The sequence below is a fragment of the Pleurodeles waltl genome, chromosome 9 (genome assembly GCF_031143425.1).
Source record: "Pleurodeles waltl isolate 20211129_DDA chromosome 9, aPleWal1.hap1.20221129, whole genome shotgun sequence".
NCBI classification, from domain to species: Eukaryota; Metazoa; Chordata; class Amphibia; order Caudata; family Salamandridae; genus Pleurodeles; species Pleurodeles waltl.
The window spans coordinates 528,678,304-528,703,427 of record NC_090448.1 but is presented as its reverse complement, the minus strand read 5'-3'; the positions used below and the strand labels follow the sequence as shown (position 1 = coordinate 528,703,427).

The window sequence follows — 25,124 nt, the reverse complement described above, 5'->3', positions numbered from 1 at the left end:
AGTAGCATTTAATTTAGAGGCCCTGGGTATAGGGATTCCACTTTACAAGGGACTTATAGGTAAATTAAATATGCCAATCAGGTAGAATCCAATCATACCAAATTTGTAAGAGAGAGCACATGCACTTTAGCACTGGTTAGCAGTGAAAAAGTGCTCAGAGTCAAAACGTCAGCCAACAAAGTCAGAAAAATAAGGAGGCAAAAGCAAAAAGTCTGGGGAATGACCCTGTAAAAGGGCCAGGTCCAACACTTACGTAGGGACATTTTCTTAGAACATCTGCGTGTTAGTTATAAAACCACTTTCTAGTCCTAGTACAGGTCAGAGGGAGATTCCGACAGGAACCTACAACTAGATGCTGACTGCCCCGTTGCAGATGCTGATGCAGATTACAGGCCTTTGCTCAGGTATGAGGGTTGATGTCCTCCCGGGGGAACCTGAAAGGCAGGCTTAGAGCTTCACATGTTGTGCTCAGAATATAACTTAGAGAGAACATAATCTAGTTGCACTATGATAGCCTTATTCTTGTGCTTCAATCATCATTACTATTTTAATCCTACTATGTTGTGTAGTTCTGGTTGTTGCAGCTCATGCTTTGCTATCTAAAATGCAGTTGTTTTATTAAACCATTCTTTAAAACTTAAACTGCCTTTGTCATTTCTATGTGAGACCATACTGTGAATGAGAGAACCGGTTGGAACCTGACTGACCACGACTTCCCTGAGAGGTACTAAAATGTCATGCGCTCGGCTGCCCAATTGTCTCTTCCCTTTGGAAGAGATGAGGCACTGCTAGTTAGCCGGAGCAAAACCCGGATTTAGAGTGACAAGGGTCCTTCACCGTGGGTTGGACTTAGTCCCCCACACTGTGAACGATCTTGCCGCTCAAAATCCAGTAGTCTCATTAGGATAATGAGAGCCTACGCGACATGGCGCCCCCAACGTTTGGTCAGGTTCTAATTTTCGGGTCCACCGGTATGTCTCGTCTCATATAATATAATGATCCCTCAGTTCCGTATACGGAGACGTCCGTGGTACTGAGGATTTCCACCACCGCCGTATAGGTAACCCTTTTTACAGCGGGTGGTTGTTCAAGCTTGAACCTTAAAAGGGAAAAAAACCATCTTGGTGTGCCTTCTCTGAATTCTTGGTGCTTTTATAATGGAGAATCCCCAGGTTGTACAAATAGCTCTTAACATGAGACAACCGCTCACAGCACATTTGCTAGCACATGGCCTTAAGAACCCAGGGTGGTAAAGTCACGTTTGTAGTGGACACCCACGCAGCCTATAGAATAGAACTTTTTTACTCTTGGGTCATATTTCCAGCAGTTGATGGGAACACAAATACATTCCATACATATACAGTAGCGAACGTGCCTGGACAATACAGGGCGTACGCACATTTAGAGATACCTCTATCTTATCAAGAACATAATAACTGGCTTGATGGCGCCCTACCCCATACGATATTACCAGTAAGGTTAGGTCCACTAAGTAATGATGGCCCTACCTGGACTTTATTGGCCACATATACACCTCATCCTGCGGCTGCAAATATGGCGGTGGCTGCGGTTCGACGCTTATATAATGACTTAACAGCAATATATAGACGATTAGTACAATTTGTGATGCAGACACTAAATATGAACCCAGTGCGTGCTGCTCCAGCACAACCACATGCAGTACAACCAGGTATAAATCCGGTGACTGTACACTCTATTATGGGTAAAGTCCCAGCAAAGCGGGAGGAGACTCCATTTTGGCTGGCACAAAAAATGAACACGCTGGTGGCAGTATTTCCCCATACGTATGTGGATGATATTTATCTCACAGGACAAACATAGAATTTTAACTATGCGTTTTAACTATGCGTTTACCCTTTGGGATGGTTCCCACGGTGGAACATTGTAATACATGGGGCACGGTGTTTGCCGCGCTCTATACAACTGCACACGGTACACCAACACTAGCAAACCTACCGGAAGTACTTAAGCAAATTCAAGATGAATACGGGGCTGCCCCTGCCTTAGATTTAGGAATGCAACTGATGGGCAATTTTGCCATGGTTTCTTCAATAATCCTAAGCAATCTTAAAGGGGAAGCAGTTGCGCTTGCAGTGCGCATGCGTCTTCGTGACGTTCCGCATCAAGATCAGGAGCGGGAACCTGCTAAAATAATAGCGGAAACATATTCTAGTATTGGTCAAGATAGCCTGGGGGCTAGACCGCAAAAACCTCAATTTCAGGGAAGGAGTAATAAAGACAAAAGAAAGGGGAGAATCTCCACGTACGGAGACCCCACAGAATAGGTATAATCTCAGGAATAGAGATAAAATAAAAACGCCTGATAGATATCAATATACTGATACACGCCAATCTTGTTCCCTTCAGGACTCATCGGAAAAGAGTAATGAGAGAGGTGGGCGGTCAGAGCGGAAAACGGAGTACGTGAAACCGAGACAGGAATCACAACGCTCTTCGGAGGTTTCTGTCAAGAAGGAAGAGAAACCAGTACAACAAAAACAACAGTTTAAAAAGAAAAAAGTGGCAGCAGTTTCAGTCAGACATGCCACTCAGGAAGAGGGTTCTCTTGAAGAACAAGAAATGGGCTCTAGCACTGCTAGATAGCGCGGTAGAGGTCACAATAGTTCGCCGGAATCTTCTAGAGCATCTGGAGGTGAAAGCAACTGATGACTTCATACAAGTAGAAACAGCAGATATGCGTGTCTCCGAACCCGATAGGGTGTGTAGAATAACTTTACAATTGGAAGGAGACATTGAACGCACTATACACGCAATCTTCTGGGATCGTGTAGTTAAGATATATGACATTTTGCTGGCCGAACAAGAATGGCCGCCTGATTTTGTCCGCACCTGCCCAGCTGGGGAGGAGGTTATTAAACCTTCCTTCTCGCCCCTTGTTCCACAGGAACTCGCTGAGTCCTATTCTATAAAATGGGCTCTCCCACAGGCACCTGCGTTCTATAGAAATCACGTAGGGTGGGACAGGGATTCTCCATATCATGTAATTCCCATTAAAGGTGAACCTCAGCCACAACCGCAGTATCCCATAAAACATGAAGCAAGGGCACCGGTGAGAGAAATACTTACACAATTAGAATACCAGGGGGTGATCGAACCCTGTGTCTCACCGATGAATAATCCCTTATTTCCTGTAGCAAAACTAGACCATTCATATAGAATAGTTTTAGACTACAGACATTTGAATGGACATACACGTACATATGCTATACAAAATTTGCATAGCACTGCACTAATGAGCAACATTGTGCGGAAAAAATATAAAACAACTTTGGATATCTCGAATGGATTCTTCTGCCAGAATATAGCACCTGAAAGCAGAGACTTAACAGGCTTTAGCGCGCTAGGCTCCCAGAAAAAATTCTGTTGTTTGCCTCAGGGGTATAAGAACAGCCCAGGACTGTTTTCAGCCCGTGTGACAGCTATTTTACACGAGTTGGACTCTGAAGCATTGTCGTATGTGGATGATATTTATCTCACGGAGGACGAGTTACTACAGCATTTAAGACGGGTAGCCCACATTGTTGTAGGGTTTGCCGAACTCGGCTACAAATTTAATTTAAAAAAAAAAAAAAAAAAAACGAAAATGGCCTTCCTCAGCGTCCTGTTCCTGGGATATGAGCTGTCGCATGAAGGGAAGAGCCTAGCGCCACAATTTTTTAGAAAAGTGTGCACAATTGCAACACCAAACACGATTAAGAAACTCCAATCATTGTTGGGCTTTCTAAATTTTGGCAGGTCATACATTCCGGATTATGCTACACGCATAAAACCGTTTTATGAATTAATACGTCCTGACTTTTCAAGGAAATTCTGGACAATTGAACATACACATACTCTTCGAGAGTTACAAGCAGACATGATAACAGCGAAACATCTACACACACGGGACAATAAGACACATTTGGTCATCAGGGTGATAGCTGGGGCCATTGGGTTTACTTATGTCACATTTGATGAAGGTGAGACAGTCTCGATTGCATACAAGTCACACTTGTATTCTGCTGCTGAACAACGATTTGCACCCACAGAGAAAATTCTCACCGCTGCAGCTCAGGGCCGGTCAGGTGCAGAGGTCAAAGTGGTGGCCAAAACGCATAGGCTTCAATGGAGAAGGGGGTGCCCCGGTTCCAGTCTGCCAGCAGGTAAGTACCCCGCGTCTTCGAAGGGCAGACAAGGGGGGTTTTGTAGGGCACCGGGGGGGGACACAAGTCCACACAGAAAGTACACCCTCAGCAGCACGGGGCGGCCGGGTGCAGTGTGCAAACACGCGTCGGGTTTTCAATAGGTTTCAATGGGAGACCAAGGGGTCTCTTCAGCGATGCAGGCAAGGGGGGGGCTCCTCGGGGTAGCCACCACTTGGGCAAGGGAGAGGGTCACCTGGGGGGTTGCTCCTGCACTGGAGGTCGGATCCTTCAGGTCCTGGGGGCTGCGGGTGCAGTCTTTACCAGGCGTCGGATCTTAGGAGCAGGCAGTCGCGGTCAGGGGGAGCTTCGGGATTCCCTCTGCAGGCGTCGCTGTTGGGGCTCAGGAGGGACAACTCTGGCTACTCACGGTCTCGCAGTTGCCGGGGAGTCCTCCCTGAAGTGATTGTTCTCCACAAGTCGAGCCGGGGGCGTCGGGTGCAGAGTGTCAAGTCTCACGCTTCCGGCGGGAAACGCAAGTTGTTTCAAAGTTGCTTCTTTGTAGCAAAGTCGCAGTCTTGGGTGAACAGAGCCGCTGTCCTCGGGAGTTCTTGGTCCTTCTAGATGCAGGGCAGTCCTCTGAGGCTTCAGAGGTTGCTGGTCCCTGGGGAGAGCGTCGCTGGAGCAGTGTCTTTAGAAGGGGGGAGACAGGCCGGTAGAGCTGGGGCCAAAGCAGTTGGTGTCTCCATCTTCTCTGCAGGGTTTTTCAGCTTAGCAGTCCTTCTTCTTAGGTTGCAGGAATCTGTCTTGCTGTGTTCTGGGAGCCCCTAAATACTAAATTTAGGGGTGTGTTTAGGTCGGGGGGTAAGTAGCCAATGGCTACTGTCCTTGAGGGTGGCTACACCCTCTTTGTGCCTCCTCCCTGAGGGGAGGGGGGCACATCCCTATCCCTATTGGGGGAATCCTCCATCTGCAAGATGGAGGATTTCTAAAAGTCAGAGTCACCTCAGCTCAGGACATCTTAGGGGCTGTCCTGACTGGCCAGTCACTCCTCCTTGTTTTTCTAATTTTCTCCCCTGGACTTGCCGCCAAAAGTGGGGGCTGTGTCGAGGGGGCGGGCATCTCCACTAGCAGGAGTGCCCTGGGCCATTGTAACACGAAGCCTGAGCCTTTGAGGCTCACTGCTAGGTGTTACAGTTCCTGCAGGGGGGAGGTGTGAAGCACCTCCACCCAGAGCAGGCTTTTGTTTCTGTCCTCATAGAGCACTAAGGCTCTCACCACGTGGGGTCAGAAACTCATCTCTCAGCAGCAGGCTGGCACAGACCAGTCAGTCCTGCACTGAACAATTGGGTAAATTACAGGGGGCATCTCTAAGATGCTCTCTGTGTGCATTTTTTAATAAATCCAACACTGGCATCAGTGTGGGTTTATTATTCTGAGAAGTTTGATACCAAACTTGCAAGTATTCAGTGTAGCCATTATGGAGCTGTGGAGTTCGTTTTTGACAGACTCGCAGACCATATACTCTTATGGCTACCCTGCACTTACAATGTCTAAGGTTTTGCTTAGACACTGTAGGGGCATAGTGCTCATGCACCTATGCCCTCACCTGTGGTATAGTGCACCCTGCCTTAGGGCTGTAAGGCCTGCTAGAGGGGTGACTTACCTATGCCACAGGCAGTGTGAGGTTGGCATGGCACCCTGAGGGGAGTGCCATGTCGACTTAGTCGTTTTATCCCCACTAGCACACACAAGCTGGCAAGCAGTGTGTCTGTGCTGAGTGAGGGGTCCCCAGGGTGGCATAAGATATGCTGCAGCCCTTAGAGACCTTCCCTGGCATCAGGGCCCTTGGTACCAGGGGTACCAGTTACAAGGGACTTACCTGGATGCCAGGGTGTGCCAATTGTGGAGACAATGGTACATTTTAGGTGAAAGAACACTGGTGCTGGGGCCTGGTTAGCAGGGTCCCAGCACACTTCTCAGTCAATTCAGCATCAGTATCAGGCAAAAAGTGGGGGGTAACTGCAACAGGGAGCCATTTCTTTACACCAGGGAAATATTTTTTTCCTTTAATTTGACTTATGTCATGCTCAACATTGAAATGTTAGAAAGACTGCCGTTCACAGTGGCCGAGATTCCCTCAGCAGAGTGGTTGATACACTGGGTTATTAATCTGCCTATTTCTACATTACAATTCACTTCTTGTTTGAAACATGTTCCTGTAGGCAGATATGAAAGGTTGGGAGATAGTTACATCCGTGAGGTGTGGGAGCTTCCCTTCTTGAACAAATGCCTCAGTGGCATGAAAGAGGTCTTTCTTAGCGGTAGCGAATGCGAGACTTCAGTCAGCCATTCGATGAATTGTCAGCAGCTGTCCTTGCATGGGGCTTGTAATGCCTCGGTTGTGAACTTGGCTTGCTATCTGAAGGGAGTTCCAGTCCCCTCACTTTCTCTCTTTCTATCAATTTCTCTCACTCGCACACCCACTCAGACAAATGCGCACCAAGAGACACTCATGCACGCACTCACAGACCCACTGACACCCTCTTGCAGCTACTCACAGACCCGCTCAGACTGATGCGCCCACTAAAACACTGATGTACGCACTCTCACCCCCAGACACACCCTCTCACACCCAGAGAAGCTGCGGCTAACTCCTGCCGCGCACGGCAAAAGGGCTGTGCACAGCGTGGGTTTGGGTGGTTGGGGGGTGGGAGGTATGTTGGCCGCAGAGTCTGGCTTCAGGCCAGGTCTTGCAGGCAACCTCCCCTGAGCATGGGTGAAGGATGTACAAGGTTGGGTGCTTATAGTGGGTTGGCCTCAGGGCAGGTGGCCAACTGCCGACTCGCACAGCCAAGGCTGAGTGCAGCAGTGGTTGGATTAACGTATAGTAATCAGAATTACTATAAACAATAAAATAAAAAAAGTTACAGGAAAGTTATGTAGTCTCTGAGAAAAAAGGCCTATCCATTATGACATGGAATCAAGCCGGCCTTGGGAGGAAAGTAGATGATACTGACTGATGTTCATACATAAATACCCAAGACATATGCCTCTTTCAAGAAACATGGGCTGAGGAGAAGATCACTATAGATGGGTTCCTTTCCTTCAATTTGGTTGCCCAACCATCCATAAAACTGACAGGTCGAGCAAAAGGAGGTCTTCTGATGTTATTAAACAAAAATGTGCAATGTGTATACAAGATCCTAAATTTTGATAGTCCAGATTTGATGGGGTTACAAATCACGTTTCAACAGAGTTTTAATATAATTCTTATCAATGTTTACGCCCGATCTGTACCTCGAGGGGTTGAGTCTCAAATTCTAAAACAGTTACTTGACTCCTTAGACACCCTACAACCAACTTCTTATCTGATAATAGCTGGGGATGTAAATTGCACCTTTGAACCCTCTGTGATACTAACTGGTCTTACAGAGGAAGGAGACCAAACATGGGGGATTGCACAGCTGACTAGCGATGGTTTCCGTCCTAATTCTTGTTTAGCTACTCATCTGGCATCTCTGTTTGAAGCACGGCCTCAGGGCCTGTAATGGCCGCATGCCATCTGACCTAGACACTGCACCCACTTTCAAACGAGGCTCATCCACAAGTGTAATTGACTACTTTTTAGTGGATGTGAGATTGTGGCCCTTCCTGAGAGATATGTAGGTGGATGCTAGATGTGAAAGTGATCATTATCCCCTGTTACTTTCTATGTCAGGGGACATTTTTGTTAGAACCTCAAATAACCAAGTTACTATGGTCCCCACTCCTACCCTGAATAATTTGTCTACGAAGGTCAGGTGGCCAAAAGTCCAGTCGAATCCTTATTTGTTACGCGAGATCTACCTGGCTTTTATAGATAATCTGGCCCCATATCACTACTGCGACTTCAATGATATTCCACTCTTATCTATATATGAAAATATGGTCACAAGACTGCAACGTATTTTTTTTAAGAAGATTGAAGTAAGACATCAAGGAGGCACCTCCAGTTCATGGTTTGATGAATCCTGCTATAGGGCCAAGACAGGATTAAAAAAACGCTCTCACGAAAGGGACCCACGGGGAAATACAACTAGCCAGACGCACCCACAAAGAATCCATCACCGAGCCAAAAAAACCTGGGAAGAAACAATTTGGCAGGAGTTGTTGGATGCTACCCAATCCAACAACAATAAACTGTTCTGGGAATTTCTGTGCAAGCGAGAGAAAGAGGGTAGGACTGGTGTTAGCAATCACATACAGCCAGAAAGATGGGTCGAACATTTTTCAAGTCTATATGATAAAACTGATACTCCTACGATCTCCGTCACCCGGGAAGCGGGCCAACACCCCCCCATCTCAGATGTGCTTCTTGGCCTAGCTCCCCTAGAAGGGGGCCTACAGAATTCTAAGGGCCACATCCGTTTTACTATCAAAGAAACTGCCGAGGCTATTCGCTCACTAAAACTCGGAAAAGCCCCAGGCCCAGACAAAATCCCTGGGGACCTCTACTCTTCTGAGCCAGCAGTTTGGACCTGGTACATTAATACACTTTCTAATAAAATCACCGAAGGGGGACAGATCCCTATGACATGGAAGGGTGCCGAAATTATTCCCATTCACAAAAAGGGCAATGCAAACCTCCCGACAAATTATAGACCGATTAGTCTGATTGACAATCTTCAAAATATATTTGCCAAGCAACTTCTAGGCAGATTATCTAACTGGGCCACAGACCACCAGATCCTCTCTCCCCTTGAAGCTGGATTTCGATCGAGGATCAGCACAGTGGACCAGGTCTTTAGACTGGCCGTGCTGTATTGGAAATATACAGCCCTTGCAAAACAACCTTTATATATTGATTTTGTTGATTTGAGATCAGCCTTTGACTTAGTTCCAAGGGAGAAGCTGTGGGAGGTGTTACATAAAATAGGGACTCCAGTTAATTTAATCCAACTCCTGAAGCGACTGCATGAGGATACATATGCGCAAGTGAGATGGGGTAACTTAGGCGAACTAACGGACAAAATCCCCATAAATAGGGGTGTTCGCCAGGGTTGTGTGTTGGCACCATTTTTATTCTCTATTTTTATCAACGAGGTGGTACAGGTTTTAATGACTTGCCAGAACGACGCCCCCACCCTATGCGCCCAAAACATCCCGATTCTTCTTTTTGCAGATGACTCCCTTCTCATCTCCAAATCTCCTATGGGCCTACAAACTCTTATCAATAGATTCAACTCCTTTTGTCGAGACTATGGCTTAGAGTTGAATCACTAGAAAACCAAGTTAATGGCACTCCGTTCAGGAGTGCGGAAGAAATGCATCATTCACTTAGAAGGAAATCTCCTGGACAAGGTTTGTTCCATAGACTATCTGGCTGTAAGGCTCACTGATAATTTGAATTGGGCAGAACAGGTCAATAAAAGTGTGGGCCGTTTGCAGCATAGTGCAGCATCTATCCTGCATTTTTATAGGGGTACGACAGCAAAAACTGTCTCCCCGGCAATTAAGATTTATATTGCTAGAGCACCGGGTGCTGCTGCTTACGGTGCGGAGGTCTGGGGCTTTTCTGACTGCAATAGGTTAACCATCGGTGAGAATAGCTTTGCGAAGTCTCTATGTGCATGTCCTCCAAGCACTCCACTGATACCGTTGTTTTTAGATCTGGACCTGAGACGTATAGCTGATTTAATCATTTTAAGACCACTTTTATATTGGATAAGACTATGGACCGTACCAGAATTGGATGTTTACAAGACCTCACTCTTAGATCTGTTAAAGTGCTCCAACTCAACCACTATTCCCTGGGTTGAGCATGTATCTAGATGGTTTAATAATCTAGGACTCAGACTTTTGGGCAAAAACCCACAAACTGGAAAAAGCCCATTCTAAAGTATTGAAGCGTGTATACTGGTCTTACGTATGCAACGATTATATCACCCACAGAGCTTACGGTTGCTTAACAAACCTTTTCACAGATTTTAAGTGGTATCCACAATTTGAAACATATCTAGATACTATTCCCGACAATTTAGGCAAAAGCTTTTATGCCAGATTCCGCTTTGGGTCGCTGCCATTGAAGTCGTTGGTGTGTAGATGGGGTACAAAAACCAGTTACAGATATATGTCCTGTTTGTGGTGTAACACCTGAAACAGTTGAACATTTTATGTTCTTTTGCCCCGCTTACTCTTTTCCCAGGTCTAAGTGGATTTGTAACATTTGCCGTGAAATGGTAATAAGAGATTGTGCTTCTGCCTTGAGGATTTTAAAAAGTCACCACTCTACGATTTTAATACATGCTGTCAGCAAGTATTTGCTGGCAGCATGGCGTATACGCAATTCCGTATGGACAATTTTTTACTTCTTAAGAATTGTAGAGGGGGGTTTGTAGTTGCACGGTGTACTGTTGAGGGTTTTTAACTGAACTGTATTTTATGTATTTATGTTTATATATTTCTGATTTTATTACTATTTACTGTATATTCACTTTGATGATCGATCGATCGAATAAAGCATGTGTTAAATCAAAATCCAAGTTATATAGTTAGGCTCACATTTTAAAGATAAAAAAACATAGAAATTCACCAGTTACAGTTAGAGTTACCTCAAGTAACTCTAAACATCCCTGTAACCTTTTGTTTTTTTCAGTGAAAATATATATATATATATATATATATATATATATATATATATATATATATATATATATATATATATTTCAACTGCTCCTGCTGTTCTTCCAACGCTGGCCTTACGGAGCTGGTGCACCATTATGGGCGCAGGACCCATATTTGAATATCTCAATTTGAATTGTAGAAAAACGACACTCCCAACAATTGCTGGATAATGACGGGATTTATTTACAAAGCCATTCTACAAAGCTTATCAAGCCTGGACGCGTTTCGACCATAACAGTCTTTGTCAACAGCCAAAGTCATTATGACTTTGGCTGTTGAATGGCTTTATAAATAAATCTCGTCATTATCCAGCAATTGTTGTGAGTGCCATTTTTCTAAAATTCAAATTGAGATATATATATATATATATATATATATATATATACACACACAAAGTAACATTTTCAGCTTAAGTAGCTATTATTGCATCTTAAGTTTTACTTTAGAAAGGTCACTGGTCGTCTTTGATGTGAAGCTTCTGTGATGTCTCTTCCACTACCTCTGGGACTTCAGTAACTTGCAGTCTATGCCCTGCAATAGTGCGTGGTTTTCTTTCTGATGATCTTCCAGGTTCACTTAGGGGGTTCAGATTCTTCAGGTCAGCTGGAGACTGAGCTCAGTTTTATCTTCTCACTAATCACTAAACTGATGATTACATTCCTATCTGGATTGCAGGTTTGCCATGATGCCACTCTGCTCAGGCCAGGTATACTGCAATAGGATATTGTGCATGTGTTTGTTTGTTTTTTGCTCCTATGCAGAATTAGTGGTTATTGTGGGGCAGGCATTTTCTTGGTCCTTTGGGCTCCTATGGAGTATATATTTTGCTTCTTGCTCAGATTACGACTTTGTGGTTGGAAGCAGGTACCATAGAAGGATTCTCTGGCTCAGTGCTTTCTATATAGTTGTCTCCTTTGTAAAACAGTCTCTACTCCTGATCCTTTGGATGTGGTCTTTGCATTCCTGGATAATGGACGTTTACCTACCTGCTGGAATGCCTTATATCCCTTCTGTTTTTGGGGAGGGTCTTCTGGTACTTTGTTAATTTTTCTAACTCATTTCCCCTGGGGAGGGGTTGATTTCAAGACTGCTAAATATAGTATATCATGATTCTTCTGAGGCCACTGATTTGATGGTTCAAGGAACAGTAATTTTCTTTCCTGATCAGTTTCCTCTCACTAGCCTCTAAAGTAGTTCAGGAATTATGGGCACCTGTGGAGTGAGTGTCAGTCGAAGACCTGAAAATGCTTGCAAATTTCTCAAAATGTAAGCACTACAACAAGGAAACAGGTCAAGATGGTAATACCTTAAAAACTGACAAGCAATTCTCATGACATCAAGTCATCGCGGTCCTGGATTCTCAGCTTTCATACTGCTTGGATGTTACAAACAGAACATAAGGGAGAAAGGTCAGGCACTTGGGTCATCAGGGCAATAGCGAGTTAACATTTAGTTAAATATAAGGAGCTAGCATAATTACCAGTTTCCCTGACATCTTATTTATTTAGGAACTGATGAAAAGTAGGACTATGTATTGAAAAGGATACTTCCAGGTAGTTACATCAGTTCTAGCCCTAGCGCAATTTTTTGTGTTTTTTTGGTTTGACCTTGTTAACGCGTCCCAATCTAGATAATTTATTCACTCTGGGACTCGTTTTAGGCCGATGAATCTTTTGACCCTGATTGAAGACACCTTAAGACGAGATAACTGATCAACATGTCAATCAATAAGTCAATAACTTTATCAATATTCACCATAACAAGTCAATTCAATGGCATTAATGAGAATCAGGACACACCCTGACCTTTCAGTCATGAATAACCACACCGAATTTGTAAGGATTTGATTTTTATTCCCTATTCATTACAATCTACTAGCAAGTTTATTAGTCTCAAAACCATAAAACACATCAACACCGTTATAATATGACAACTCAAATAAGATTTCATCAAAGCAAGAATCTTAAACATTAGAACATAGCACAACGTCAGCATGGATCAATTTTAGCAGAGTAACATTAGTGCATTATTCAACAAAGCATAGATTCAGTCATTTGTCTATTCGCGTCCGTTTAATGAACCCCTTAACTAACCTCGAATTAGCATTGGCATGTTGGGCTTCATGCAAAACAATTTAGCAACATCTATTTAGAAACCATCTATCTATGGTCTCTGTCAAGGAAGCAGTTGGTACCTAGAAAGGAAAGGCAATCAGACAATTACAATTTCATCATCATATAGTTACCCTCCGTAATGGGTCAGCATACAGAGTCAGTCTTTGTCCTCAGGACATCAGTTGATTCGCCATCAGCCAGGAAACACAGCAAAGTTCAGCAAGACGGGGTAAGTAGGGACACTTCCCTCATAAGGAGGAGAAGTATAGAACGGGCAAGATAGGGGTGAGGATGGTTTGAAGAATCACAGCAAAGTCTTTAGACAGAGTGACAAAGTGGCTGGGTAGTAGCAAGAATGGCTCACAATGGCATCTCCTCTGTTCCTCGTGTCAAAGGATTTTATCCCTTTTCAGTTGTACAGTCCCCTAATTTCCAATTGGGCAGGTTTGGCGCACCACTATCTCCGTCCAATAGTTTACTGATCGTCCCATCAAAATTGACACCTCATAACAGTTCTCACGTAGTTTATTGGCTCCTGTGATTTACTTCTCCAACGGGTAGAATGTCTGGTATGATTTCACATTCTCGTGGAACTCCTCTCGCATCCCCAGCCAGTAGTTCCATTGTCTATACCGGTTTAGGCGACATTGCACCTGTTGCAAGTTTACACTGTTGCATTCAGCAAGAATGTTTCCTTGAGCAAGTCGAGTTTCATGAGAACGGATCTACTACAGCTACACTCATCTTCTAGCTTCTGGAAAAATACGATTACATGTCCTTCAGCAAGTCAGCACACTGCACGTTAGAAAAACACATTTAATATGAAACCGGGCAGCTAGGCCAGACTCATGCTAACTACGGCCAAGTGATTAATTAGCAAACTTTAACATATAATTCTTAATACAAAATCATACATTAGTACATCAATAACTCATTAGTCAATTTTATTAGTCACCGTATATATTGGCGGCCACTCCCCGTGGGCACATTTCAAACACACGTTTAGTAAAACACAGCAATATTTTTCTATGCAGCATTAATATGCATTAACCCACAAACATTTTTATGTTAATTTTGATAATAAGAGCTACGCTCCATCAATCCCTCCTCTGATGACACTTGTCATCACACAAAACCTTTCCCTTCACAACCTTTCACTTTCTTAATTCATGCATTTCAATTTCTTCCCCCCTTTTTGATTTTTCATATATTTCTTTGAATATTTTCTCCTTTTTCTTTTCCTCTTATTGCATTTTGCCAATTTTCCTCTAATTCTCTTACTAATTTTGCATGATAACCATAGTCCAAATAAACAGGCTAGAACAATCAATATCCCCCATATTATTTTTGCAAGTATCCCATTCCAAATACTACCAAACCAGCTTCCCACTTTAGCAAGTCCTTTTCCAACCTTTTCCCAAACTCCAGGTTCCTTCAGCTCCTTCAAATCTGTACTCTCTCTTGTTAGGTTAGTAAGCATACTCCTAATCTTATTACTATTATCAGGTATGAATGCAGAACAATGGTGCTCATTAAGCATTTTACAGACTCCGCCATTTTTCGCGAAAAGAATGTCTAGAGCAAGCCGGTTTTGAAGAGTCATAGCCCTCTCCGCAGCAAGTTCAGTATCCATCAGGAGTATAGCCCCTGTGAAGTTTGTCAGCATGTTATCCACAATGGCATGCAACTTTCGAATTTTTATGGAGTTTAAAATAGCCCCCACTGAAGGAATTATGGCTCCAAATATATCACCTACGACAGCAGCCTCTGTCTCTCTTTTCTGTCTAGTATGATGTAATTCAGACATTTTAGGAAACTTCCTGAAGTCGTCAAATTGGTAAATCTTTGGGAAAACTATTCCCAAATAATGTCCCATACCATCCCTTTGGAAGATGGTAATAAGCATTAAGTCCACATATGTAATAGATCCCAGGGATCGCTTGATCCTGTCCATTTAACATGAATGTCCACTTACGCTGAAACAAAAACACGTCTGCACCCACTCGTTCCCACAAATAGTGTCATGATCAGATTTTGCCCTATATATACAAAGCTTTCCTATGTGTAACGCATCTATAGCTAACTTGCCTTGCGTCTTTAATGCACTATAAGCATAATAATTTGCAAACGTTCTTTTTTTCTAATCCCTTTTCTAGCTTTTCTTTTAACGCTTTTCTTCCATTGTCAGTGTGATCTAAAAAGCTCTTTTCTACAGGCGTTAGTAAGCAGGTTGGATTATTGCGATGCGCATAAGCTGTACCAAATATCAATGTAGGCTCAAAGAAACCCCTAACTATCTTTATATTATGATCTCTAGCTATCTTGCTCAAATATTCATTTATAGGCACAAAGGAAAACACTACATCTTGATTAGAATAGAAGTATTGAATATATTCTTGATTATACAACCTTGTAAATAGCAAACTGCAACTTATCCCGTAGGTTAACGGCAGACTATGGTAAGTAACCTCTTCTTGTACTGACAAAGGAATCTTTGTGCACACATAATAATTCTTCGCATTCATTGTTTCAACATACTCATTCAACAAGCGATAGAAAACATTAGTAGATAGTTCCCTTTTCGTGTTAGTTTCCTCATGCAAATATTCTGTATCCTGCTCAAACCTCTCCCATGGTGTTGGTGTAGCAGTCTCAGGAGTTGAAGCATTGTTAGTCACACTCTTATCCACCAATGGCATTCCCGCAATCACACCTTGCACTCACAACACCCAAAATAACACTCAACCACCTACAAATCCTACCCCTATTATCATTATCTCTAATGTTACTCGTGATCTGTAAAGAATCAGAGAGCAGAATAATATAAAGCAAACAATCAACTTGAGGAAGATCTAAAGCTCTTTTTTTCTCTCTGCAAAGTCTTTCTTTAGCAAGTATTCACAGCGTTTCACTCCCAGGATCCTTTGTCAAATCAGGTTAGCAGCTTGTCAATCGTTTTTTCAGAGTCAACTCAGGTTAACAGTGTCACATCCGGTAATTTATCAGTCTCTTTTCTCAGGTTTCTCTCTCTATTCAATTTCAACTTAACACAGTCTCTTGTTCGTGGGCAACTTCAAGTACCATAATATTGACCTGGAATTTCACGATCAAAACAAAATGCCAAGAATTCTTGTTGCCACTCAGCTGATGTCGCATAAGCCCATTCAGGACCTGCGTACCTCCTGTTTGCAACTCGTTTTCTTTTCAATTTGCGATCACCCTGCAACTCTCCTTCACTGAGATCTTTTTTCCTTGTTGTGTCAACTTCTTCCTCTATTGTTTCGTTAAGGACCACTTTCTCCCTTGCAGCTTGTGGTTCCAGCCAGTTGTCTCCTTTAAGTTTTTTCCTACCGCTCGGCTTTTCAGGATGTTGATTAGTGCCCTCCTCTTGTTCTATGGTGTTTTCTCTTGATGGATCTGCAAGCGGCTCAGGAGAAGTCTAAACACTTTGACCTCCTTCTACCTCACCTCCTGCGCCTTCAGGGTCTGTCAGGGGTTCAACTTCAAACCCGTATCCGTCTGCTTCTGGGAGAACCTCTCTTTGGGTCAGTCCTCCTGGCGCCTCAGTTGAGATAGGCTCATCGTCACCCCTCTGGATTTCGTTTGCTGGTTGAGTGACCAAGCCGTCCTCAACGGGCTCTCCTTTAGTCTCGGTTCCCCTTTGATTACTCTCCGGCCCCGAGACTTCTTTCTCTGCAGCTGTTGTTTTCAACAACTCAAGTTCCTCATCAGTTGGACACGTCACCTTCTTTGTGTGACTGGCATGGATCCAGTTTGGAAGTCCTGCACATTTCACAGCAGTAGTAGTTGTCAGTATCACTTGATATGGCCCCTTCCAACGTGGCTCCAAACACGACTTCCTCACGTGTTTCTTGACAACAACCCAGTCACCGGCTTTCAGAGTGTGACCTGGATCATTTATCGGTGGCTGTGTGGTTGCTTCCACCTGGTGAGAAAAAGAGTGGACCACGTCAGCCAGACCCTTGCAGTAGTCCAACACCATATCATCCGTGATATTCACAAGAGCATTTGCAGGCACTGCGGGCAACCTCATAGCTCAGCCCATGAGAATTTCATGAGGAGACAGTCCTGTTTTCTTGTCGGGTGTATTTCTCATTGACATTAGTACTAAGGGCTGTGCATCTGTCCATTTCAAATTTGTAGCTGCACACATTTTTGCCATTATCGACTTCAAGGTACCATTCATTTGCTCCACTAGTCCTAATACTTCAGGGCGGTAGCTACAGTGCAACTTCTGTTCAATGTTCAGTGCAGCACATAAGAGCTTAATCACCTCATTGTTGACGTGCCTTCTCCTATCTGATTCTGAAGAGATCGGAAACCCGAAACGTGGTATCAATTCCCTAAGCAGCAGCTTCGCTACTGTGAGACTGTCATTTCTATATGCAGGGTAAGCTTCAATCCAGTGACTGAAAATGCACACAATCATAAACACGTACCACAGACCTCCACACACAGGCATCTCAATAAAATCCATCTACATTCTGCTAAATGGACCTCCTGCTCTCCCAATGCGGCTCAAATTCACCACAGTCCCTTTCCCGACATTCATCTGCTGACAGATAATGCACCTGTGACAGATAACTTCTGCAGCTTGTCTGAATTTTGGATTCAACCAATCGACTTTGAACAACCCGATCATTGCTTCTCTCCTAACATGTGCTTGACCATGGTAAAACCTCGCAAATTGTGACAAAAGGCTGTTTGGCAAAACCATTTTCCCTCATCTGAAACCCATAAATCATCAGGCCTCTGTACACATTGCATTTTGAGCCAAGAGCATTTCTCCTCTCTGCTGGCACGTCCCTGCAACGATTTGAACTCTTCCAGTGTGTCCACCACCCTCAATGCATAACCTGAACATGTTTCATTTTCAGCTTCAGGTAACAATTCCCACTGGTCTTGAAACGATATACAGTTCAGTGCACAAATCCTTGCAACTTGATCTGCATATCCATTTCCCATTGACACAAAGTCTTGTGATTTAACATGAGCATTGCATTTCACCACGGCAATTTCAAGAGGTAACTGAATCGCATGCAGCAATTCCTTAATTCTTTCGCCATTTTTCACTGGAGAACCAGAAGAGGTCAGGAAACCCCTCTGTGACCATAGCTGGCCAAAATCATGGACAATTCGAAATCCGTATCTGGTGTCAGTATAGATAGTGACTTTCAAATTTTCTGCGGCATGGCATGCCCTTGTAAGAGCAATCAATTCAGCCACTTGAGCAGAATATACTCTCTCGAGCCAAGATGCTTCAAGGAAACCAGAGATTGTACACATGGCATATGCGGCTCTCAGTACTCCTACTGAGTCTCTCAGGCAGGAACCATCAACAAAGATAATGTAACCATTCTCTTCCAATCGGGTATCTTTAATGTCGGGTCTCGGTTTGGTGCACAGATCTGTTACCTCAAGACAATCATGTTCTACCTCCTCCGCATCATCAATATCTGCATTTTCATTAGGAAGCAAAGTTGCCGGGTTCAACACAGTACATCTCTTCAAAGATACATTTGGTGACCCCAGTATAATAGTTTCATACTTAGTCAGGCGAGTATTCGTCATATGCGGAGTCTTTGTTCAGGTCAACAGAATTTCAACTGAATGTGGGACCATTACTGTTAAGGGATATCCCATCACTATACTTTCACACTGAGTGAGGCTTTGACCAACTGCTGCAACTGCACGCTAACAACCCGGTAAGGCTGCTGCGACTGGGTACAATGTAGCTGAAAAATACACTACTGGGCGGTTTGCACCTCCATGGACCTGTGTCAGGACAGACAAAGAACAAGCATCACGTTCTTGAAAAAAAATACAAAAGGCTTTGTGTAATCAGGTATACCTAAAGCTGGTGCCCTGCACATGCTTTACCTCAGTTCAATGAATGCCCTCATCTCTTTCTCGGACATGGTTATGGCACCCGTGCCATCCTGAATTTGTTTGACAGTCAACCTCACCAAAGGTTTAGAGATAATCGAAAAATTGGGAATCCACTGACGACAGTAGCCCACCATTCCCAAAAACATCCTAACATCCCTTTTGGTTGTCGGGGGATTCATCTGCAAAATGGCTGTCAACCTTTCTTTGGATATTTTCCTCACCCCCTTTTCAATCAGGTGTCCTAAGTACTTTACCTCTTTCTGACAGTACTGTAGCTTCTTTGGGGACACTTTGGCGGTCATTCTGACCCTGGCGGTTGAAAACCGCCAGGGCAGAGTGCCGCGGAAGCACCGCCAACAGGCTGGTGGTGCTTCATGGGAAATTCTGACCGCGGCGGTAAAGCCGCGGTCAGAAAAGGGCAACCGGCGGTTTCCCGCCGGTTTACCCCTGCCCCACAGAATCCTCCATGGCGGCGCTGCTCGCAGCACCGCCATGGGGATTCCGACCCCCTTCCCGCCATCCTGGTCCTGGCGGTAAAAACCGCCAGGAACAGGATGGCGGGAACGGGTGTCGTGGGGCCCCTGCACTGCCCATGCCACAGGCATGGGCAGTGCAGGGGCCCTAACAGGGCCCCATAATGATTTTCAGTGTCTGCCTTGCAGACACTGAAAATCGCAACGGGTGCCACTGCACCCGTCGCACACCAGCAACTCCGCCGGCTCCATTCGGAGCCAGCTTCATCGTTGCTGGGGCTTTCCCGCTGGGCAGGTGGGCGGCCTTTTGGCGGTCGCCCGCCCGCCCAGCGTGAAAGTCAGAATAACCACTGCGGTCATTTGACCGCGGTGCGGTCTTCTGGCGGTCTCCGCCCAGCGGGCAGCGCCCGCCGCCCGCCGGGGTCGGAATGACCCCCTTTATGTCCGTTCTTTCCCAAATGATTCAGTAAGGCAATAGTAGCGTACCTGCAGTAATCTTTCGTTTTGGACGCAATCAACAAATCATCAATGTACTGTACTAGAGTCGAACTAAAAGACAATTCCAATGATTCCAAATCCTTCTTCAATATCTGACTGAAAATGGAAGTTGATTCCGAAAACCCTTGAGGAATTCGGCACCAACTGTAAACCTTGTCCAGGAATTTGAAACTGAAGAGAATTGGCTATCCTCAAGAAGAGGCACCAAAAAGAACGCTTGAGACAGGTCCACAACTGTGAACCATTCTGCATCACACGGAACCTGAAACATAATCACGGCTGGATTTGGCACTATGGGGCAACATTTTACCACAATCTCATTAACTTTTCTCAGGTCTTGGACAATTCGAACTTTCCCACAAGGCTTTTTCAGACCCATTATTGGTGAATTACACGGGCTGCTCATCACTTCTTTCAGGACCCCTTGCTTTACAAAGTCTGCGATTATCTGCGTCACCTGTATAAGGACGTCTTGTGCCATGTGGTACTGCGGAACTTGGGGAAACATTGCATTTGGCTTCACTTCTACCTTGACTGGTTTTACTCCTTTTATTAATCCCACTTCCTTTCCTGTCAAGTCCCACACTTTCTCTGTCACTGTTCCCTGCAATTTGGTTGGCAAATCAGTCATTGTGAACATCGGGAAGAAGGTTATCAAAGGGTACTCTTCATCTACAGTCTCCGTCTCCGGTTCTGAGAGCTGACCATCCTCCCCTTCGTCATCACTGTTTGTCTGCACTTCAATCCCTTCATTGGAACAGGTAAGCGAATACCTCGTCTTACACAGTAAGTCTCTTCCCAGTAGGGATATGGGACTAGAGTCACAGACTACAAATCTATGTAATCCCTTGGAAGTACCAATCTCAACTTGGACCGGATCCGTAATCGGATTTGTCAGGAGCTGATTTGCTACTCCTACCACCTTTATGGTACATCCCGAAAGTGGCAATTTCTGAACCTCTGCACTTCTGACTGTAGAGCGTGTAGCTCCTGTATCAACTAGAAACGAAACCTGTGACCCATCACCTTCGCTTGCACGTAAGGTCCCCTCTGATCTACTTCTAGGGACGCTGCAAGCCTGCACTCCTCACTATCTGAACAATCATCCGACCATTCATCGTTTACTCCATCCTCACCACGCAATGGGAACTGTTGTACTGTATTATTTTGACTCATTGTTTGGCCTGTGACCTGTTGAGGAAGCATCACCTGTTGCTGTCCCATTGGGGCTAATGGTAACTGCATTTGCTGTCTAGGTACCATGGGAATCTGCTGCTGTACCTGTAATTTGGCAGGTTTGGCGCACCACTATCTCCGTCCAATAGTTTACTGATCGTCCCATCAAAATTGTCACCTCATAACGGGTAGAATGTCCGGTATGATTTCATATTCTCGTGGTCCTCTCGCATCCCCATTCAGTAGTTCCATTGTCTATACCGGTTTAGGCAACCTTGTACCTGTTGCAAGTTTACACTGTTGCATTCAGCAAGAATGTTTCCTTGAGCAAGTCGAGTTTCATGAGAATGGATCTACTACAGATACACTCATCTTCTAGCTTTTGAAAAAATACGATTACATGTCCTTCAGCAAGTCAGCACACTGCACGTTAGAAAAACACATTTAATATGAAACCGGGCAGCTAGGCCCCGACTCATGCTAACTACGGCCTAGTGATTAATTAGCAAACTTTAACATATAATTCTTAATACTCAATACAAAATCATACATTAGTACATCAATAACTCATTATTAGTCAATTTTATTACTCACTGTATATATTGACGGCCACTCCCCGTGGGCACATTTCAAACACACGTTTAGTAAAACTGCAATATCTTTCTATGCAGCATTAATATGCATTAACCCACAAACATTTTTATGTTAATTTTGATTATAAGAGCTACACTCCATCAACCTCATTGTCCGCATCTTTTCCCTTTATTGACACCATTTAAGTGGGTGCAATGGTTATGGTTGCCAATCAGGCCAATGCACACCATGATTACCCCAATCACCTTACCAGTGCTAGATCAGAGGTCTTCAAACTGTAGGGCGCATCCCTCCTGGGGTCAGTGGCAGAGTTCCCAGGGGAAACACAAGGACCTCAATATGTACTTGTAAATAAAGACTGCCTGGAAGAGCAAACTTTATTTATTTTTTACGTTTAAAGGCTGTCTTCATTTACATGTTGCAGTCGACATGCATATAAAAGTGTGGCAACTGTGATCCTGAGCCCTGTGGTGGTTATGTCATAAACACGGCTAAAGCAACAAAATAATCTAGAAGTATTTTTGTTTTTTTCACCTTCACAGCAACTGAATATAAAAAAATGCAGATACCTTAAATGTAAAATAAACGCAAATGAACTACCTTGTAGGATTTGAACTTATTTATGTTATGAAACATCAATTAGTTAACCGATCACTGCAGGTGTCGGTGAGACCAGAGAGTCATAGATTTTTATTCTGGTTAGCACAGTGTGGAACAGTAATTTGTGTATTTATAGTGCTATGAGGTCTCAGCCCGTAACAAAAAGTACTGTGAATATGCAAGTCATTATTTTAAAACAGTATTACACAGACTGTAGGTGTGCTATGATAGGTCCTGTAATACATCTAGGATCTAGGTGTGACAGGGGGCCTATCTGAACACACCTCCGGTAATACTTTTGGTCCTTAAAGCAGTGGTTTCCAACCTTTTGACTTCTGTGGACCCCCACTTTATAATTACTGGAACCTGGGGACCCCCACTGAATCATTATTGGAATCTGGGGACCTCATCTGTTAATATTATTTAATTTTCTAAGCAGTTGCAGATCCATTGAGGAGGCTTCACTGACCCCCATTGCTACCTGGACCACAGGCTGCGAACCACTCTCTTAAAGCACTTGCAGGTTTGCTTTCTGAGCAATACTCTAAATGCAAGAACATTTAATTACATTTTAGAAATCCTCCTAGGCTTAATTTTGTCTTCAAATATTTTTTGGTAATTTGGTTCTTAAAATATCAGAGACTGTGGGTCTTTAAATCTGTTACAGATATCCCTGTGTAGATGTGGGTCCTGTTCAGGCTTGGTTTTCACTGGAAGTATAAATACAGCAGGAGTAGGACATTTGCATACCCACAATCCCTTGCTTGCAAAGGAAAGCATGTGTGTAAAGCCACCGTTATTATTTGCTGTGAATAAACAACCAGAGCGACACGGGACTATCTGTCTAAGCGCAATCCTTAATTGAAACAAAGAACGAATTTGTTAAGTCACTATAACATTGTCGGCGACTATAAACGGGTCTACAGTAGTACACGGAATGACTTAATTCCAAGTAGAGTGAGGATAGTCTTCTTTCGGGATCAGAGGGATTCGGTTTACCACGATTTTAAGCGACGTAACAAGGCCTTGCACCGTGGACCTCCTCCCCCAACCCTTCAATGGTCCAATTCCGTCCCTAGGCGCCCCTCTTCGCAGGGAGTCTCCATCCTATTACATTTAATGTATACCAGTAAGTCCAAGGAGGTGCAGTTCAACCACAGGTGAGCGACAATCATGATCGAAAACGGCAAAGAAGACCTTTAGCATCACGTAATAAACACGTTTCAACAGTTAACGTTAACCGCTTGCTTCTAGCTTGAAACCTAAATGGGTCTACAATCTAATCTAACTCGGAGGCAGCTAAATTAGGCTGACTATGTGGAGAGGGGGACTCCTTGTAGAAAACACGTACACACTATTTTTAAATGCAAGCCGAGTTTCGATTCTCTAGGCCTGGCATCGGACGTGTTCTAGGTGCTCAGTTGTATGCATCCATAAATATTTGACCCGTGTCTAACCACATATCTTACATTTATATACACGTTAATTAAGAACTCAGACAGATTTTTCAATTAATAAAACGGGCACTAGAAGAATGTTTTTTAATCGCTGAAAGTGTCAATAATAGTTGCTTAAACAAAGTGTGGGTATGGGTATAGAAATACATTTGTATTTGAAAACATACAGATTTCTCCCAGATACGACCTATGTCACGCCTGTTTTATTTGCTTCCTTTACATATGTTGTTTAAACTGTGAACTTGTGCCTAGCGCCTCAAACTTATTGCTAGTTCAGGTCTTCATTGTACGAAGGACCTAGCAAAACACTCGACGTAACAATGTAATTGTAGCGGGTGCATGTCAGTCAAATGTGAGTTGCGTAAAAGGCATATTCCGAATGCCTGAGAGGAATGGGAGGTGGTTCTATTGACTGCGCGGTTGGTTGGTATTTATTTATATTGGTCGGGTTACCTGGGATTCGCACTGGTCCAAGTACCTCTCCAATGAGTGGTCCCCCTCCATGGCGGCGCTCTGTGTCTCCAGCCCACGCTGAGCGATAACCGTCCAGGCATGAGGCAGACCCCCAGCAGCTTTTTATGACGCACCACGAGACACCTGTGCATTTTCAGCGGCTTCAATTGCACCTCGAATTGTCTAGTCCCGAAGATGCACCTGACGTTCCTGGTAATATTTTCAAACATAGCCAGCGCTCGAGCGCCCCCCGAAAAAACTCTTATCGTGCGACCACTGGCGGCAGGCGATGTGGAATCTCACTGTTTATGCCTTTAGTGGAGCCTGTTAATGAGATTTCCTCGCGCACACCTGATGCTCGTGTTTAGTAAACTGGGACCAGTGGGAGTCCAAACGGCGTTAGTTGTGTGCTTTCTCTAGTGCTACTCGGCAGCGGCTAGGCGATTATTCGTCCGTGCAGTTTGTTGTAGGCGTTGCTTTCTGTTGCTAAATAGCGACGTGGCTATCAATAGTGCAATAGGTGCAGTGGCACCGGGGCCCAGGACTATGAGAGTAAATCTGCAACCAGATAGTGCCATATGTAAATACCAAACAAGGAGTGGCGGGCATTTTTCTTGTCTGCCTGAGGGCCCATTGCACCCAATCGAGGATCTTGAAAGAGAAACTGCTTCTCAGCCGCCAGTGGGAGGTTTCAGATGTGCACCTATAATTTAAGAACCTCAACGAAACCACATGGGGCTATATTTACAAATTTTTGACGCGGGTCAGCGGCACAAGTCTCTTGCTGCCCTGCATCAAAAGAAAAGGGCAGAAATGCACCATATCTAGAAGATACGGCGCATTTCTGTCCTTGTCCCCTGCTCTGGCACACAAATTGTCTGCGTTGCGGGCATGATTGTTTTTGTGCAAGAAGGTGTTTTTTCCGCCACAAAAACAATCGCAAGAGACATTTTCCTTTTTCTATGTGTCCACATAGGAAAAGGAAGCAAGCATTTGCAATACAATGGGTCTCTTATTTGA

The 25,124-nt window shown here is 44.2% G+C and overlaps 1 protein-coding gene across 1 annotated transcript in view; it reads right to left on the bottom strand.

Annotated features, from left to right (window-relative positions):
• The window catches only part of TBPL2 (TATA-box binding protein like 2), a 196,755-nt gene extending 172,500 nt beyond the window's left edge, over nucleotides 1-24,255 (bottom strand). The window contains exon 1 of the mRNA XM_069205977.1: nucleotides 24,105-24,255. Within this exon, the coding sequence (XP_069062078.1) occupies nucleotides 24,105-24,155 (51 nt within the window). The 5' untranslated portion in view covers nucleotides 24,156-24,255. The remainder of the gene's footprint in view (nucleotides 1-24,104) is intronic.
• Nucleotides 24,256-25,124: the final 869 nt, after the last annotated feature.